The 19,350-nt window shown below is 43.7% G+C and overlaps 1 protein-coding gene across 2 annotated transcripts in view; it reads right to left on the reverse strand.

The window, feature by feature from the left end:
• SLC38A1 (solute carrier family 38 member 1) overlaps positions 1-18,477 on the reverse strand; it is a 42,626-nt gene extending 24,149 nt beyond the window's left edge. For both annotated transcript variants that reach the window (XR_010363660.1, XM_064422511.1), the window contains exons 1-4: positions 18,220-18,477; positions 9,417-9,622; positions 1,531-1,606; positions 851-966 (exon numbers count right to left, since the gene is read on the reverse strand). Coding sequence is in view for 1 of the 2 variants with exons in the window: in XM_064422511.1 (XP_064278581.1) it covers positions 851-966; positions 1,531-1,606; positions 9,417-9,535 (311 nt within the window). In the remaining variant the exon portion in view is untranslated. The remainder of the gene's footprint in view (positions 1-850; positions 967-1,530; positions 1,607-9,416; positions 9,623-18,219) is intronic.
• Positions 18,478-19,350: the final 873 nt, after the last annotated feature.

The raw sequence follows: 19,350 nt of genomic DNA on the forward strand, positions 1-19,350 counted from the left end.
AAGAAATGACAAAAGTTCTATATTTTTAGATTTGACATTCAAGAAATGACATCTCTTTAGAGCAATCTGTAAACTCAATAACTATGTTGAATTGTTCTCAAATACTGTAAATTATTGTATTTCTTCCCTCAACAAACATTTATCATTGAAATCTGCACACAATCCCCAACTGATTTCTTAAGAATCACTTTTCAAAATGAAACGTCTCATACTGAGATCCAGAATAACACTGTCTTAGTCATTCAATGGCACTGCTTCATTTTTAAACTATGAAATTCTCCTTTATAAAAAGCCTTTTTTTTTTTTTTTTTTTGCTGGAGTTAGATAGTAGTCTACCTCAGTTCTTTTCTATACTAAAATCTTGGCTATATTTATGTTGGCTTTCAAGGACTCTCACTGAAGAAACTGTGAGAGTGTGATGAAAATATTACATGTAACATATAAAGGAAATAAATATTCTTAGTTTAAAAAACATGTTCTCTGCACCATGCTTTGAAGAAAGCTCTGGAGATCTTGTGACACAAGTAAGAAAAGGTACTAACTCATTGCAACTATTACTACTGAATATTTTTGATGTCTATGTAGCTTGCAGAACACAGGAAAAATCCCTGTCTAGGACTGCGGTAAATAACTTGGACCTAATTTTCTCTAGCACTACCAGTAGTGTTTTTTTCCAAAAAACATTTGACTGAAAAAAAGATGTCTTAAACTTGTAGCTAATATTTTCAGGCTTGAATGCTATACTTGATTACCCGTTGACTATAAATCCCTCCACTTGCTGGCAGTGCATGCATTCTTTAAACACAGTGAAATTCCATAGAGATCAGCTACTCACCACATGAATACTTACAGAAAAAGGAGAATTCCTGTGTTGGCCAAGGCAAAAGCAAGACCCAAAATCCCACTGCCCATAATTGCATTGCTAAGGTTGAAGACAGACATTCCCAGTGAAGTAGTTCCTGGGATCTGGAGAAATAAAGACAGATGTGTCAGTGACAGCTTGGAACAGAGCAGGGAAATGCACCTCTGCTTCAAACCCCATGTGTTGTGATGTATCAGATGTAAGCAACTACTGCTATGAAAACAATTTAATAAAAATTGTTTGAAAGAGGAGAAAGTGTCACTGAACTCTGTCACAGCTACGCTGCTTGCTGCCCAATAGGTTTTGTAAGCTGAGCTAAATGATACAGGCAACAGCTCATACTGCACTTTCAGTTTTAAACCCCATCTTCCACTACACCTGAGAAACATCCTGGATGTGCAATTTATATATGGTAAAGCCATAAAGAACCACCACAACTTCCTGCCCAACAGAGGCCAGAGGGATTCCCTTGCCTCAACTCAACCAATATGCTTGGGGGTTTTGCTTTGGGTTTTATTTAAGTGCTGATCCCAGGCAGTTCCTATGGGAAATTGAATTCGGTTACAGTTGTGTGTGCCCAGCACTTTAGAAGACAACGTCTAAAGGCCTTTTGTATATACAACATGCAGTTCTTTTTGACAGAGAACAGAGCAGTGAGAGAGACTTACATATTCATCACATTTCTTCTTCTCGAGGTGGCTGTTTGTGAGACTTCTTCTGCTTTCTCGATCCGAAATAAACTTGCTGAAAGAAGTCAGAGGATTTATTTCCAGCAAGTGCTTAGAAAATATGAACACAAGGTCCTGTGAAGCAAGTACAACAAGAAACCAAACAGACTTCTTCTTCCCCTCCCTATCAACCTCAAGACTCCTGGGTACCAGCTCAATTACTTCCTGCCTTGCCAGGCTGGAAGGTCCCAGGCACACGGCCCAGCAGGCAGTGGTGATGACCCCTCCACAGAAGAGGAAAGCATAACAGCATCCTGGGCACTGAGTATAAAATCAAGCAGTTACAAGTCCTAAGTGGGGAACTTGGGACTACAGCTGCCACTGGCCAGAGACAACCCCCTGTCCTTTGCTTCCTCCATGGATTTTGGGAGAGGCTTATATTCTTCTACGTGATTTTTGAGTCGAGATTATGACTGTGTACTGATACAACAAACCATAGATTAAGATCAGACCCTATCTGCTGAGGATCCAGTTGATTAGAAACTGTAAGTCAAATTATGTTACTAATAGATTGCACTTCATTGATTTTGCTTGTTGAAATCCTGTGCCACTCTAATAATAAATTCTGTACTACACTAATCGCAACACCCTGCTAAAAAAGAAACTTTTAATCATAACTATGAATTACTGCCATCATCATTCTGCCAAGGATCCCTAAAAGATTTCACCTGTTCCCTCACTTTGAGGTGGCACTGCAAAACCCTACACTGCCACTGAAACCTTAAGCTGCCTGTCCTGGTTTAGGGCAAATTTGGGAGAAAACCTCCAAAGGGGTGCCTCTAGAAAGCAAATTCATGTGGGCCCTCCCCTAACTGGTTCAGGAAAAGACTTTCTTGGAGGAAAGTGAAAAAACTGTTTATTTAACAGGCAAAGCATTCATCAGCACAGAAAATTAACATTATTAAACAATAAAACCTCTTGCCAATCTGAAGAGATTACAAACTCAGAAAGTCCTTTTCATGGGCTGTAGCTCAGCTCACCCAGTCTGTTACAATCCCTCTGGTGCTGGAAATGCCGTGGCCCAGGCCCAGCCTGGAGCTGCCAGTGCTCTGCTGGGTGTTCAGTCCAGAGCAGGTTTAAACAGGTCCAAGAAAAAGAAAAATCACAGTCCAGGGAACTTCTCTGCCTCAGCTACCTAAAAACTAACTAAAAGCAAAGGAGAGCTCTGTCATGCTGTCTGTCCATCTGCAGACAACACAGTCCAGGAGAAGGATGCAGAGGAGCAAGTGCAGTTTTTGATAACAAACTCCGCACTTCTTCTCTCTCCTGCCCTTTGCTCTCAGAACTAGCCTTAAAGATGCAAAACTTATTTCTGGGCTAAACAGACAAATGGGGATACAAGCATCATAAAGACACCCCAGGACACTGCCACGCAGGGCTGGTATGGCTAGAGTTAAGAGGAGGAAGACGTGACACACATGGCACTGCTGGCTGGACAATCCTGAAGCAGGCAACCTGCTCTGTTGGTACACTGATCTGGGCCACTGGATTTTCATGCAAGCGCCTTTCAAAACTCAATGCTGAGTTCATTATACTGCAAAATTAAACACTTCTGTGCAGGGAAACATAGAATAAACAGCTTTTCTTTCTCTTTACCCTTTACTTGTTCTGTGTCCTTGATGTAGCCACATTTAGGAACTTACTGTCCCCTGTGGCAGTGTTGGCATCCTTGAGATTTGCGACACTTCTGATTTGGATGTGCTGTTATTTTCTCACAGATCTTCTCTTCAGCAAACATGTTAGTTTGTATAAAGCATTCTTTCAGCTTTTCATCTTTTGAAGGTTTATGCACAATTAAGTCCCTGGCATCTTTGCTAATCCACAGATGGTTCTTAGTCTGCACTGGCTAATGCCTCAGCCATAGTACACGTCACATACCTAACCAGGGGCTGTCACCAAGTGTCAGAGCCCATTTTAGCTGTAGCTACATTAAGCTGGGTCTTCTTAAATTGAAGCAGACAAACAACACTGAACACAAACAGCAGCACTGCTGGTGCATTCCCACAGTGGGAAATATCTACTGGCTAGGGATGTATAGTTCAAACTGTGACTCAAAACTTTGCACCATCTCAGTACATCCAGCAGTATCCAGGCTGGTTATAAATCCATGAACTTGTAAAGACGGAGCTTGAGCAAACTTCCCTACTGCCCCAGTTGTGGCCTAATTACTAGTGATATGTATGCTAGCACAGCTTCTAAGGCTATGCAAAAATCATGCAGCTATAATGCTGCCTTGGCTTCCACAGCTGATACACTGGGGCCTTGTGTCATTTACATTCTGTGTTTATGCCTTAAATCCAGGCATAGATGGCAAAATGTAAGTACTATTTTAACTGGGTTTTTTGCAATTTTGACTCCTGCCCATTCGTCTGCTTTGATTTCCTCTAAATCAATAAAAAAGAACTATAGGCTTCTCCTGCATTTTCTAAATACTAACTTCAGCAACTAATTTGCTGCAAAATATAGACATAATGTCAGATTTAGCAGGTCTAACACAGTTGGAATAGATGTCTGAACCTCCCCCACCATTTTATGAAGTGAAAAGCAACCACTTCTAAGATAGACTGATCTGAAATTAACTTTCCAAAGCTCACCTTGCAGGTATTTCATCCTTGTGGAATAAAATCTCAACCTGATTCAGAGCATGTGCTTTCTCTTTCATGTCTGTTTAAAGCCCATCTCTTGAACACAGGCAGCAGAGTGTGAACGGCTTGAAAAAGAAATTCCAGCTCTCTCTCGAAACACCCTGCAGGCAATTTGTACAGGCAGGAGCACAGAGAAAAGTTTTGTCTCTTTTGGATTTGTAACTGCTGCTGGGAACATCTGCGGACTTTGCCTTCTTCTGTCATTTATGGAGACCATGTGTCATTTTAGATTTTGTCAAGAGCTATGATAGAAGTCACTAGTCTGCTCCCCCCAGTTCTGCTCATCCCCCTGCAGCCAGTTCCCCCTTAATAATTACAAAAATAACAGATTTGTGCACACTATTATTGTTCCCTTCTGGCATTAAACTTCCATGAAAATTATTGTTAAAAAACTAATACGGGATAAAGACAACACTTGAGTAACATTGCTTGAATACAAAAGTGACCACGGGACTTTCCATTAGAATACTTCTGACAGAACAAAAAGCTTTTGCAAAGCTGGTATCTTCCACAGCAACAAACATGTTATTTCCTTCTGAATGCGACTTTGAGAGAACTAGTCTGATTTGATGAATTGATCCAAACTACTTTCTTCTGAGTTAGTTTTAGAGTAAGAATGGAGTTGGCTTGCTGCCCAGCTGGGCTCCTCATCCAACCCACGTTCCCCACGTCACACTGCACTTTTTTCCATTTATGCTGTGTGATGTGTACAGGAGAGCAGTCAGACATGGGAATGAGGGTACTGGCACCCAAACCATGAGGTAACATAGCACTGAGCCCAGCTTTCTTATGGGGGACTCCCCAGCCCCTGCCCCAGGATGGCTTGCCCAGACAGCCCAGCAATGAAGCAGTTCAGGAGGTTGGGGGCTCTGCCTGTGCTGTATTTGCTGTTGCAGGCAACTTAACCTGCAAGTCCAGAGCAGAGGTCTGCCTTGGGACAACGCTTGGTGCAGCCATACCATACGCCAGACACGTTTTCCACAAAGGAAAAATATTACTGATCTTAAATGAAATAAAAAGGAAAGAAAAAAAAAAGTAGGGTGGAAGGTAATCCAATGAATTCAGCAGAAACAAATTTTATCAAGTTATTGCTTTTTATAAACTTTTTTTTTAATTTCAGGGTGGTTTTTCTCCCTTAGAGCATATGAAAGGAAACATATGCTAGAGTACCAGAATTTCTAGTTAAACGGTGCCATGCATCCGCTCTGCTTAATAGGCGTGCTTAGAAAACAAGCCATTCATTGTCACAGAATGTTGTATTTTTGACCTTTACGAATATGACACAAATTAAGTGAAATGCCTGTTTAGGCCAGCCTCTCCCAGCCCTCCCAAGGATCAGAGGCCAGCTGTGAGAGGTGCTGTGGCAATGCTCTGTAGGACTGTCTGTGCCATCAAAGCCTAGAGACTCCTGACAAGCATGAAATCCATTTGCATCCTTTTGCTGTCTTCATTTCAAATGCTCTACCCACCACTGAAAGACATAACTTGTTCTTACATATTTCTGCTTTCCTGTTGTGTTTCCTGTATCATAGGTGAGAATGAACAGACTATGCAAAACTTTTCTGATACATTAATGAAATATCCTGGCCAAGATATAATGAGCTTCTCCTTGTGATGCATGAAGCCTCACAGCTGGCCTGGAAAGAATATCTTAATCTAATTATTTTCCTGGTTTGATTTAGTGCAAAGTAGAAACGCCTTATTGATAACGTGGTTTAAAAAGGATGATGTTTAACTACGGTTTCCAAATTTAATTTATTTAAGGACTTCAATGAGAAATGTTTGATTAAGGTGATACCCCCAAGCTAACCACTTTGGCTAAGCAGAGTTAGCCAAAAACCATTTAGCCATCTCAGATACGTTTAAACATAATTAAATTAAAATGGTATTTTACAATGCCTTAAACATTTGTTAGGGAAAGCTAGTTTTGCCAAGATGACAGAACTTTATCCTTAGGCAGCTTCTTAAACTGCTAACTGCTAACTTGAGCAGTGGCAAAGATTTCCAGGGCAGGCATGAACAAGAAACGCAGAGGAAAGTTTGATCTGACTTACACTATGAAACTTGGACCAGGTCTTAGCATACCTACCAACAACCTTAACAACTGGACAAGGGGTGCTGATGACTTACTAGCAGCTGTAAACCAAGACAGGCATTCAGACATCAGCTTCCTGAGAGCATTGTCATAGTTACAGTTAAGGAGTAAGTTATCGAAATGCTTTTTTTTTTTATTTACAATTACTTTTTTTTAAAATTTACAATTATATGCAGAGATGGCAGAGTTCTATAGCCAGCAGACAGTTAAAAGTCACAAAATCCATGTCTGGGTTTCATGCAAATCTCTGAACTGACATTTTCAGAAGACATTCCCATTCAACATCTGCATACAAAGAAAAACCCCTCTTAGTACAGCCTCTTCAAATCAACATCCCCTCTCTAGATGTTTTTAGGCCCAGAAAAGGCTGGAAAGCCAAAGGAACATAGAGGATTCTTTTCCAAGATCAAGAAATATTTGGAGTTTACAGCCAGCTTTGGAATCAGCTTGTGCCTGGTGTACCATCTCCAAAAGACCCTTAAAATTTGCTCTACATTGAGCTTGACAAAACTACATCGTGAGAGAAAAATAAAATTAAATTAAATACAGAGTGCAAAATCAAACAGGTTGAAACAACAAAAAAATAAGTTGGTTGAAAATTACAGATCTAATCTAAAGCTCAAGTGAAATCAACAGAAAAAGTCCCACAGATTTTGATGGACTTGGGCATTTTACAAGGCCTCACATCACATGCCAGGCAGCACAAAATGTGTTGTTCCCTATGCCTGTTAACCTCTTACTCCATGGAAAAAAAGGTGTTTGCCAAAATAGTTATAGGAAGGGACTAACCACATCCTTTCAGGATGCACGGGTGCAGAGCAGGATATCCCTGCCTGCTCGTCAGAGGGGATGACATGGTGGTGCTTGCACAGGGCAGCATCTGTGGGTGGCTCAGTGACAGCCTCAGCCCCAGGGCATGCTGGCAGGGCTGCGCTGGAAGCTCTGGTCAGTGCAAGCTGCTTTGAAACCCTTGGTTTGGACATGGAGGGGGACATGAACAAACTGGGATATACAGGGCAAAATAGTCATGCATGGGATGCAAGTAGCTGTCCCATGGGCAAAGGGCTAAGAGAACCATAATAGGCTATATCCTACAGCCAAATGATAAATCTTACTTCGGCAGAGGAAGCAAGCTCTCCAGAAAGGAATAGAAAATTGTGAAATATGTTAACCTCCCCTAAGAGCCAGAACAGTAATCAGAAATTCTGCCTCTGAGTTTCTGACTCTCTTTCCTCACTCAGCTTTTCTTCCTCCTTTTGCAGGCAGTCTGGATCCAGCCCAGATCTTGCCACACTTACTATGCCCTAACTCCACAGAGCACGTTGTGACCACAGAGGACCAGGCACATACAGCACGCTCCCTCCCCACCCTCCATAAACATCCACTGACAATGAAGCGCCAGCAGGGTTTTTCCCCATAACAGTTACTGATGGCATCAGCCAAAGTGCTGGGGAGGCACAGCCAGCCCGGTATAGCCACTCCTTGTCTCAAGGATATAAATCCTCAACAGCCTCCAGGGAGTGAATTTACCACTGTCAGCCCCTAAGCTCCTCTCCTTACAACATGAACCAGCAGGAAAGCAGGCAGGTTCATACTGGAACTGTTTTGTTTTGGCACACTTGGGAGGGTTTTTTGTCTTTCTCTTGCCTTTCTTTCTTTTTTTTTTTCTTTTTTTTTTTTTTGTAACAGAAGTGGTTTGTGTTTCGTTTTGGCACTTTCCATCAAAGCAGTTGCATCAGAAAATTCCTGACCAGCTCTAATCTTCATCAGCGCAGCTGCGCTGCGGGTCACGGCACCTCCCGCCCTGCTGGTGACGGCCCCAGGACTTCCCCAGGGCTGGTGGCAGGGACGGGCTGGCACCCTCCTGCCCCCACCCCCGCCACCAGCCGGGCCCCTGCTCTGTCCCACGGTACGGCTGGCTGCTTTTGCTACCTGAATGGTGTGGGCAATGCTGGGTGCTTGTTCCCACACTTATCACCAAGATCCTTGTCCACCCATGCAGTTGCGAGTCTCACAACTGACTCTAACCTCACCTGGGAAAAAACAGCTCTGAATTTCATTTTAACACTAGAAAGTGAATTTCTCACGTAGCTGGAGAGGATGCTGCCAACAGGAAGAAAAGGCAAGAGAAGAAGATTTTAAGGATCATAAAATAGGTGGTGGCAGCCCCGCAGAAGGGATCACAAGATGTGCTGGCACAGGCTTCCCAGCAGGGCTGGATCCCTATGCAGGCACTGACTGGCCCTGTGCTCCACCTTGGTTTGCAATATTTGAACAGGAAGTTTGATCAAAACAGCTTCCTATTTTACAGCTCACAAAATACAAACAGGGTCTGTCAGCAGGTCTTTGCTGTAAACTGGATGGCTCAGCACCTGTCGGAGGCTGGCAGGAAGGGCTGGAGAAGGGCTGCTCTCTGGAGAAAAGGCAGCCCTTCAGAAATGACTGTAAGCTTATAGAAAAACCCAACAGCCTAACAATTGTATTGATAATAATTGTAACTAATAATTTCCACAATATTGATGCATTTTTTTAACCTTGATCTGAGTTAGGTGTAAGACACTGTTTTACCATCTTCTTGCCATCTCTGCCTCAAGGGAGCAAACCGCTGCCCAGTTTATCTTGTCAAATTGCAAATACAGACTGGAACTACAACTGCTGCCAACCACGCCAGCTGTAACTCCCCAGAACTTTGGATACATGGAGGTGGCCAGACAAGCTAAAATTGTCATACCAGAGATTAAAAGTCAACTAAGAGACTTCCCCAAAATTATGCCATTGTATTGTTATTACTTCTTTGCTGTGTGGAAGCAGACTTCTAAAAATTTTGGCTTTTTGCTGCATTATATGTTTATGGATTTCATTAGACTAATTTGAAAGATTCAAAATGATGACTAAATTGCTACTCCGTTTGCTTTATCTGCTACTGCAGCCTATGCCCAACAGATGTAATGTATGAAATTCAAATTACATCTTCAAATGGAGCATGACTTGGTAATGAATAATTCAAGATACATACTGAAAATTAGAATGCTGTTTTTAAACAGTGTGTTTCTTAGCAGAGGCAACGTCAGTGGAAAAATACTCACCTATTTATCTGGCCATTTTCCACCTCTGTGAAATCATTTGAATCATTGCTGATGTTATCATCTTCAGGGACAGTCATATTTTGCAATTCGGTCAGTTCTAATCCAGCTTTGAAAGGCATGCTGGGTGAGGAGCTGTGCCTATCCAAGGGGTTCTTCAAATACTAGTGTTTGGTTGGTATCTTGTGAGTAAACTGCAGCCACAGTGCCTAAATAAAACAAAAGGAAAAAATCCAAGATGTATACCACCAACAGCAGGCAACATCACCAGGAGAAACCAGAGAAACCTGTACAGCAGGGACATCCATACCAACCAATTTTGTACTGTTAGATGGACCTCAGGTTATTATCTAAATATAAATACACTGCAGAACAGTAGTAACCTTGTATGTCGTATTGAGATCAACCTCACTAACCTTATAAATTTACCCTGTCCTGCAATCTATTGCTGAAGACAGTAATTTTTTTTAAACTTGTGAGCAAACCCAGCCTGTTTGTTTTAGGAAAAAAGATTGACCTCAAATTAAGGAATAAAAACTATTTGCTTATCCAAGTCCTAATTCAATATCTGATGTTTGTCTTCTGTATGGTCTCCATTTTTACTTAAAAATATAAAATACATGTCCATGCTGATATAAGTGGGATACAAAGAGGGATAGTTATCCCAGTACTCTGTTCTACTAATACATATATTCCAACCTGTTAAAGATTTTTGGGAAAGCACAGGTGCAGTGGATACTTTGTTTAAATTTTTGGATGGTTAAACTTGTTATAAACCAGGAAAGAAACAGAACAAACCAAAATCCCTAAGCTCATGCATCACAGAAAGAAAGAGCCACCTATACCTTGTGTCAAGCAGTTACTATCTGGAGACCAGGTGATCTCTCTTCTGATAGATGTGTTCCATAAAAGCTCAGAGAGGAACACCAAAGGCAGATCAGAGAAGTCTGCTACAGTGCCATACTTCCTCATCAGCAATGCAAATCAACTGAAACACCAATATTTTCCGGAGTCCGACCACTCCCGGCTGAGCTACAACTCCAGCGTGGTAGTGAGGCAACAGTATGTTACTCACAAACAAGCCCCTGCACCACAGCTCTCTCAATTCCCATTTTGTGAATGAATTTCCTGCAGTATTGCCAAATAACTATTCAGCCTGGGGTACGTGGTGAATCCTCAGACACCAGATTAATTTGGGGATGTTTTAAAATTATCAGGGCTACCTCAAAGCCACCAAACTGCATGCAACCAAAGAGGCACGAGCATCCCCAGGCTCTTGTAGGGCGAGACAGGAGGATGTAGTTCACTTGTTCAGTTATGACATCTGCCTGTTTCAAATTAAGTTTACAGAAGCCAGTACTTCTGTTTTATACCACATCCCCACCACACAGAAGATAGCTTTGCAAATGAGCAGTTTTTTCCCTGTAAATACTTTCTCAGAAATGCCATTTTCAATTCCTCAAGAGCCCACCCTGTCCAAAGTTCAGGTGCCAAGTTTAAAAGCTACCCCCGAGGCTAACAGCAGGATCCCTTCTCTTCAACTGAAGCAGCAGCTAAGCATGTGATTATAGTGGTAAACACTGCCTGGTGCAAGGGTAGAATTTGGGGTGTGTGAGCTGGGTACTTTTCAACTCCTCTGCAAAAGAGATTTCCACTACAGATACCAGGAGAAAACTGCTCAGGTATTAAAATGTTGGCACAATAAAATATAAAAAAAAAAAAAAAAATTGATTTAGGCTGCTGATAAATAAATGCAGACTGGCAAGCAGAGGGTGGTTTTAGCATTCTGGAACAGTCTTCCCGGAGGCTGCAGGGATAAAACAGTCTACCTATTTTGGAAGAGAAGCACAATCTTTTTATAAAAGGATAAAGCCACAGGAGACAGCGACTGCTGAGGTAGCAAGGACCAAGCCCACTGAATTCTGAAGTTTCTTGTGACCATGAGTTCCTAAAATAAACAATTTCTTAAGAGACCTGGCAACCTCTGTATCAGGATCTGGGTCCCCTGGCATTTCAAAGCATGTGTAAAGGTTCAGCTGAGATTCAAGCAGAAAAGCTTTTCCTTTGGGCACTGTTTTGCATCATGATGCCCAGGAGGATTTTCAGAACTGCCTTGACATTGTGCTTAAAAAATTCCCCACTAAGTGTTTCAAAAGCAGGTGCTGAAATTAGCAGCAGTGTGAGGTAAGCAGCGCGCTGGAGAGTCGCTGCACAGCTCACTGACAGCTCCCTGACGTGTGGCTCCAGCTTCACCCTCTGCCCCTCTGTCACTGAAACGCTACAGCTCCAGACTGGCAGGAACACAGCTCCCTGCTCATTCCCAAGGAATCTGCAGCACAAAAGTGACAAGCTTTGTCTGTTCCAACCAAAACCCTGCTTCTACAGAAAACTAATTCAATAAAGACTCTTCACAAGGGCATGTAGCGACAGGACAAGGGGGAATGGCTTTAAACTGAAAGAAGACAGGTTTAAGTTAGATATTAGGAAGCAAGTCTTCATTGTGAGGGTAGTGAGGCGCTGGAACAGGTTGCCCAGAGAAACTGTGGATGCCCCATCTCTGGAGCTGTTCAAGGTCAGGTTGGATAGGGCTATGTACAACCCAGTGTAGTGGAAGGTGTCCTTGCCCATGGCAGAGGGGTTGGAACAAGATGATCTTGAAGGTCTTTTCCAACCCAAGCCCTTCTATGATTCTTTAGGACAGAGCAAAATCTTAGGGCAAGCTGAAGCACCAGCAATCATTTCAGCAGACTCCATGTTTCAGACAGATAGGTGGCTCCTGAAGCATCATGACAGTGGGCACGCCTCTGAATATGGGTCAGGCTCTTGCTAGGGGAAGTGATTTATTAAAAAAACACCAAAACAAAATCCTGAAACAAACAAACAAAAAAAATTTTGAATGACATAATGCATAGCACTTCCAAAACCTGATCTCAGCATCAAAACATGAGGTGGGTGAGGAGAGAGTGATGGGGCTGGGAACTGAAGTTTTCATTGTCATGGCATGAACTCATCACAGATCTTTGGCAAAGTAAAACCAACATGACCTCTGCATCTCCACCTATAAAATTAAGGTGATAATAGGGACACTAACACTCAGTTTGTGAAGTACTTGAAGATTCAGAGACAAAGGGTAGTACAAGTGTGATACCTGGAATAAAAAAAACACTATGCAAATCACAAAATTTTTGCAATGATAACATTATCTCAGAGATATATAGAGAAAACCTTTTGTCACTGCTAATTACTCTGGGCACTCTCCACAGTCAATGGAGTATAGGTGGTCACATGAATTTCACCCCCAAATCACCTACTATACTTCAAGTTCACCCATGTGACAAATCACAGAGTCTAAATAAAATCTAAAATCCCACAAGGTTAGGGTTCATGTCAAATAGCTTAATTCCCTACAAATCAAGTGTCCACTCCAGACCTGTCACTTGGCCTCTACAGCAGAGCCTGGTGCTGCTGGAGGACATCCCCTGACCCATGGGAAGGGTCTGCAGTCACACTGAGCTGTTCCCTGCAATTGCAATAGCCTTGCTCCCAAAAGGAGAATCAATGCTGGGATAGCTGAGCAAGTTGCCATCTCAGGTGTATGTGCCACTAGTGCTGTGAGAAAAAAACTCCCAAATTGCTTTAACTAATAAAAATTCACCATATGTTGATACTGAGCTATATTGGAAGCAGCAGGGTAATATTTGTACTTTTACGGCCTTTTCATTCAAGAAATGTCTTAAAAGATGAGCAAATAGAAATGCTATGTTGGCGAGAGTTCTTAGGCCAAGCTTTACTCCTAATTCACATTGAAAGACAGTAAATAATCACGTGAATAGTCACTGTAAAAATTCCAATCACCTCAGTCACTGTGCCTGCTACTCTGTCCTACTACTCAGCCTTAAACCTCTCAAAAGGAAAACTTCCAGAGATGTGCCATCAAACCTCTCCTTCCAGACACACTTAGTAAATCATAAAGGACAAATCAGAATTTTGTTCTTGCTTCAAATTTTTCTATTCAGATGGGCAAGCACTCCTTCTTAAAGAAGGCATCACCCCAAGAGAAAACCAGCAAAGACTCTTCAAAACAAATCTCAAGGATCTGTGTTTGGTAGCTGACCCAGCTCCTCTGCTTAGTAGAAAAAGCATTGCTCTGGCCTAGCAGCTTAACTTTCTCCTTAAATATCCCATTACATGTCTTGTAAAAGCCATTACAGATAATCTGTTCGTTTTGTGCTCCTTGAAGAATATGGGAAAGATTACAACTGGTCACAACTTGAGGAGGACTATGAGATGACACAAGAAGATAAAATGAGTTTATTATTTTCAAGGACACTGAGACCTTCACAAGCCATTCAAACATATTCCAAGAACTGTAGTAATTTTTTCTGTTGACTTATGAAACATAAAAAAAAATAAATCCCTGCAATTCCAGTTTACTGAACAGTTAAAATTCCACAAGAGCAGTAATGGGATCAAAAACTTTATGTTTGAAAAAAAATATAGTAACACAGAAAATCTATTTCTTCTGGCTCATGCATGAATCCTTTCTAGGCCGTACATGGAAGATGTATAATCTCAGAAAACATTTTGCCAGAAGCTGTGTTTCTAAAAAGAACACCATCACTCCTGATAGTAATCACAACGGCTTAATTCATGTGCCATATTTTTTTCATATCCTATAAATGACACAGTTCCAAAAGTGTCATCTTAAGGCACATGGCTGCTCAAGAGCTGACTCAGTATGCGAGAGGCATTTGGGCAAGTGGTCAATCTGGACAACACCTAGTGAACCTCTGGGTATTTTTTTTTGCAATATGCCCTTTCACTGGGCACTTCATTCACTGCGCACTTCCCGCAGTCAAACGGTCTTGGGGCTGGTAAATATCCAAGACACACTAAGCACTTTTAACTATGGAAATTAAGATAACTTGCTCACAAGACAAAATGTGACTCAACTTTCTTCTCAAAGAGAGTTTTGCCAAGAAAAACTTGGTTGGTTATAAGTCATTAGAACTCTGCACTTGAGTTTCATACAAGCTGTTTTTATTCCTGCAAAGCCTGAGATAGGATACATCTTTCTTTGCTCATACTTTTGAAAGCTCTTTCAAAGAAGAGCAATGTGACCAGTAAGACACCATGGATATAAATAATGAAACACGGAGACTGAAACTCTGTGTACAGACTATTCACATAAATGACAGAAAGCAAGAATAGGCTTTATACGTAACAGTATCACACTGGGAGGCAGGGAAGAAACTATCACCTTTTTGTTCTGCATTGGTGACACCTGACAGGAGGAACATAAAGCCCCAGACTTGCTCCTCATCTACAGAAAGGACAAAATGGAGAGATTAGAGAAGAGCCACTGAGATAACAAAGAGCTTGGAAATTAGACTGACTCACATCCACTGAGCAAACATCTGCAGTGCTTGAAATGTCATTGCCTCCAGCTCCTCAGCTCTGCCCCTCTGCAGCAGGCTGCAGCCACAGGAGCAGTGGAAGGAAGCGGATTCATCCCAGCCCCAGTGGTGTCCCAGCTGGGCTCAGGTGCCACAGAGAACCATCAGGATGCTGGCACACGCCTGTCCTGCCCATTGGGGCGGTGCCAGGATGAGGGCAGCGTGGTGCCCAGAAGGCCTTGGCGCTGCTGCAGCCATTTGCTTGGTGTCTGCAAGCCACCACCTCTCATCCCCAGGCTCCTCTCTCTCACAGCCCCACGGCATGCAGGATGGAAACAGTTACAAGATAAGATGGGGGGTGGGAAAACAAGTGGCAGAAGTCTTGGGAAGGAAGCTCAGAAAAGCTTCCTATGGAAGCTCTGCCATAAAACAGAAGAGATGAGAACAAATGTGGATCATCAGCCTTTCTCTTGGTAGTGCATGACCTTGTGCTGCAACAGGAAAATGTTCCTGCTCTGCCCCATCACTCTCCACACTGCCCTTCCATGCTGCCATGAAGAAAGGGAAGACAGTCCCAAATTAAGTCTCGACAGGCTACTCAGCTGATCAAAGGCAGGCAAATAAGAAACCATAAAATCCCAGTCTGATTCACCAAGTGATTCATTACTTTAGGCAAAACACTTAAAGATGAGCCATAAAGGAAAATGGTTTTAAGTACATTTTTGTTTTGAGCCCTTCCCAGTCAAATTAGGAAAGGCATTTGGCAGAGGAATATAGTCACATTTTTTCCTAATTATATTTCTTTGTGAAATCCTCTCGACAGTCTTGGTTTTCAGAAGAGATCCCACAACACACCGCCACAAATAAATGCGCTCTTGTCTTCCACAGAAAGTGGAAATGCTGTATGAGTGGGGCTTTATGGGTCACTGCAACAAAACACACTATCCAGATGTATTTCTAAGAGTTAAACAGCAGCTCTAAAATTCCCATTTAAATAAACTTTTGTACTACAGAAGGAAGAATCCTTTGTATAAATTAATGTGTAACTCACTTTTCCTCTGCCCCAGTTTACAAGTAATTTCTCTGCCTCAGTTTTCTTGACTATAAGACTCAAAGCAACAACCTGATAAGCTTGGGCAAATAATGTAAGAGCTAACTGCAAAACATGTAAAAGCTGCCATTTTTCCCAAGAGCAGCTGCTGAAACTTCTTGGATTGTTTTAAGGTCACAGCAGTGAAAGAAAAAAGAAAACTGAATTCAGGCTATTTAAATATTTCCACAACATCCACTTGTCTTCACAATACAAACTTGTAAGTGATGGTTATTATCATGTTACTTGCTATGCAGATCCCAACAGAAATGAGCAAGATGCTAAAAAGGGAGAGAAGAGCACAGGAGAGAGTCCCATTTCTGCTCGGTCACCACTCTTACACTGCTAAGAACAAGCTCCCAAAACAGCAAACACAGACAAAATGTAGGGCAGAGACCCAGAATGAGCAGTCTCCAAGCAGGAAGGCCGAAAAAGCACTGCCTCCCCTAAAACCCTTGTAAAAAGCAGGATTTGGGCACGAAGGACAATTGATCCTCCACGTTTTACAGCAGTCTGCAGAAAGCCTCAAGCTCAGGGGATAAGCCTCTTCACATGGGTATGTGCAGCTTGGCGCTCACTGCCAACAACCGTCTCCCATCCTCACCCAGCCTGGAGAGCCCAGTTGGTCCAGCTACAGCATAAATAGTCTCAAGTGACAAGACAGAGGATGCTGCAGTGTGCTTCAGTGAAGTGCTCTCTCTGTGGTGCCTCTTGAAAAGAAAAAACCCGACCTTCCGAAAAGGCAAAGTCAAATAGGAGTCACTGTGCATGACAGTGGAGCAGATCCCATTTTAGTCAGTGAATTTCCACCGAGCCTCAGCAGAAGGCCTCTGCTCACCAGCAATATGGCAGTTCAGAGATTTCACGCAGCTTTTGCAAAGCGGATTTCAGCGCCATTTCGGCAGGGACTCCTAGCCTGGAAAGGACAGTTATTGATACCTATAGCTTTCAACAACAGATGGTATTTCCTTTCAGAGGCATTTTTAACAAAGTTGGTGTTTTGGTAGCAAATAAAGTAAAATTTAAATGGAGGATGCTGTTTCTTTCTCCCCCTGCAGCTGTTTTTACTTCTGATCTATGAAGGCTAGTCTCAGAATGTAGGGGATTTTTGCTTTCTTTTGTTTTTTTATTCCTGAAATATATTTTATTAACTAACACACATCTTTTGTTACACTTTGCTTCTAGGACAATGTCTGTTCTATGTTATTTTGCCTTTCAAGCACAAGTAAAATCCAAACAAACCTGAAGGTGAACGAAGAACAGCACAGGTTCCTATTTATAATTTGGACTAGAGGTTGGCAGAAATGCCCCACAGCAGTCTGGGACTGAATAGCCTACGGACACGAGGCGAGTTCAGCTGGTGGCACAAGGAAAACTATAGCTTCTCCTTCCATAAAACCAGCTGCCAGGTCCAGGGTTTATTTCAGTTCTCGCAATGTCACATAAACAAAGCACGGCTTTACACACCTCACCGTCTCCCCCCTCACAAGGAAACAGACACATCCTAGCTACAGGTTGCATTACGAACTCTGCAAAACAATGGAACAAGCCCCCTGCCACAGCAGCGAGCTGGACGTGGACACACGTGAGCCAGTGCAGCCCCGGGCATTCTCGGGCCTCTTTTTGTTCTCGCCTTTGCTCAGGAAAAGCGACCACCTCAGCTGTTACTATGCATTTACGGGCACCACGCACACGCGTGCGCGCCGCGGGCCCAGCCTGCATTTTCCGAATACCGTCAAACTTGCACTGACCCCATGGCAGTGCTGGGCTTAAGGGAGAGGCAGGAACGCTCCCCGGGCACGGCTACAGCGCGGCCGCGCACCCCGCGGGGGCTGCGGCACCGCGACCCGGCCGTCACCAGGGGCAAACTCATTTATTATTGCTACATTTTTTTCGCTGCCAGCGGAAGCCCGTAGCCGCAGACTGCCACGTTTTTGTTTTATTTCTGCGGGTTTTGTTAGTTTGTGGGTTTTTTCCATGCCCGGCTCGGCAGCCGGCGATGCTCGCCTCCCGCCTCCGGCGCGGCAGCGCGCCCCAGCCGCGGGAGATGCCGCATGGCCGCCCCGTCCCCACGGCCCCGCCGGGTCCCCAGCCCCGCCCGGCTCGCTGCTAGCATTTTTAGGGTTTGCGCTGGGCAGCACCGGGGGGAGCAGACACGTTTTGCGGGGGATGGGGGGAGGGCTGCGCAGACGGCGGGGACAAAGCGCGGGCGGCGGCGGCGGCGGGCTCCGGGCTCCGGCCCGCGCCGCGCCGAGACAAAGGGTGCGCGGGGAGCCGCGGCCCCATCCCTCCGCCTGCGTTAGCTGCTGCTGCTGCCTACCTTCCCCAGGAGCCGCGGGAGCCCTCCGCGAAGCGATCCACCTTTTCCGCCGGGATCCGACTGGAGAACGCCGACAAATATTTACAGTGATAAAAATAAAATGTAATAAAAAAATTAGAAGAAGAAGAAGAAGAAAAAAAAAAAGGGGGCGAGAAGAGGGATAAATGAAACTGGCGAAAGGAAAACGACGAGAAAGATGTCCTTCCTGCTCCCGCCGCGGGTGTGTGCATGTGGAGGTGGGCGGGCTGGCGGGAGCGCGCCCGGCGCGCGCGCCCGGCGCCGGGGCCGCGCCACCAGGTGCTGCGGGGACTCCACGTGTCCGGGCAGGGACACACGGCCCCCGACACGCCCAGCTCCCGGCCGCATGGACGTTCAGCACCTTTCCTTTGAAAAAAAAAAACCCAACAGAACACCAAAAAAACTACCCAAAAAACCCAAGTAATTTTTTAGTCTTTTTACAACAGACAATAATTTTTTTTTACGCCACAGGAGAACCCCCCTCCTGGCAAGCAGGATGGATGTTTGTGACTTGAAATGGCTACGGAAGATCTGGCGCTATTGTGTTAGCCGATTTCCTGTTCTGTCATGCAGAGGTATATATGCTGAAAATGCTGCCATTTGCGCAAGGGGTTGGAGCATTTCCTGCTGGGGCAAGATACCTTCCTCAAAATGAACGGGGAATTCAATTGCTGTAGCTTGTTATTTCCATCCTAATATCTAGAAAGCATTGCATGAGGTTTTGGCTTGGAAAAAACTTTTCAAGAACGAACCTGATGGTATTGCAGCTGTCCTTGGCTTCCCCCCCCCCACCCCCGAACACATGACTTGCATGGGATATCACAAGGCAAAGAATGAAAGGGTGATGGAGCCTGTGGGCTTGGGTGCAGTTTTCCTGGCTACCCACGGAGGGTGATGGTTTCTGGGAAGCTTTCATGGCCACTCTTTCAGAAGCTTCTTTAGGTGCTTGCTCTAGAATTTCCACTACTGGGTCTCCTAAATGTCAAGCCAAAAAGGCAGATGACACACATGAAGAACTGTGGTTTTGAAATTACTGAGTTTGTATATATAAATTGGATTCCTGTTTTGGTGCTTTCATCACTTTTTTTTTTTTTTTTTCCGGTAGGGCAGTTC

The sequence above is a fragment of the Passer domesticus genome, chromosome 5 (genome assembly GCF_036417665.1).
Source record: "Passer domesticus isolate bPasDom1 chromosome 5, bPasDom1.hap1, whole genome shotgun sequence".
Lineage (NCBI taxonomy): Eukaryota > Metazoa > Chordata > Aves > Passeriformes > Passeridae > Passer > Passer domesticus.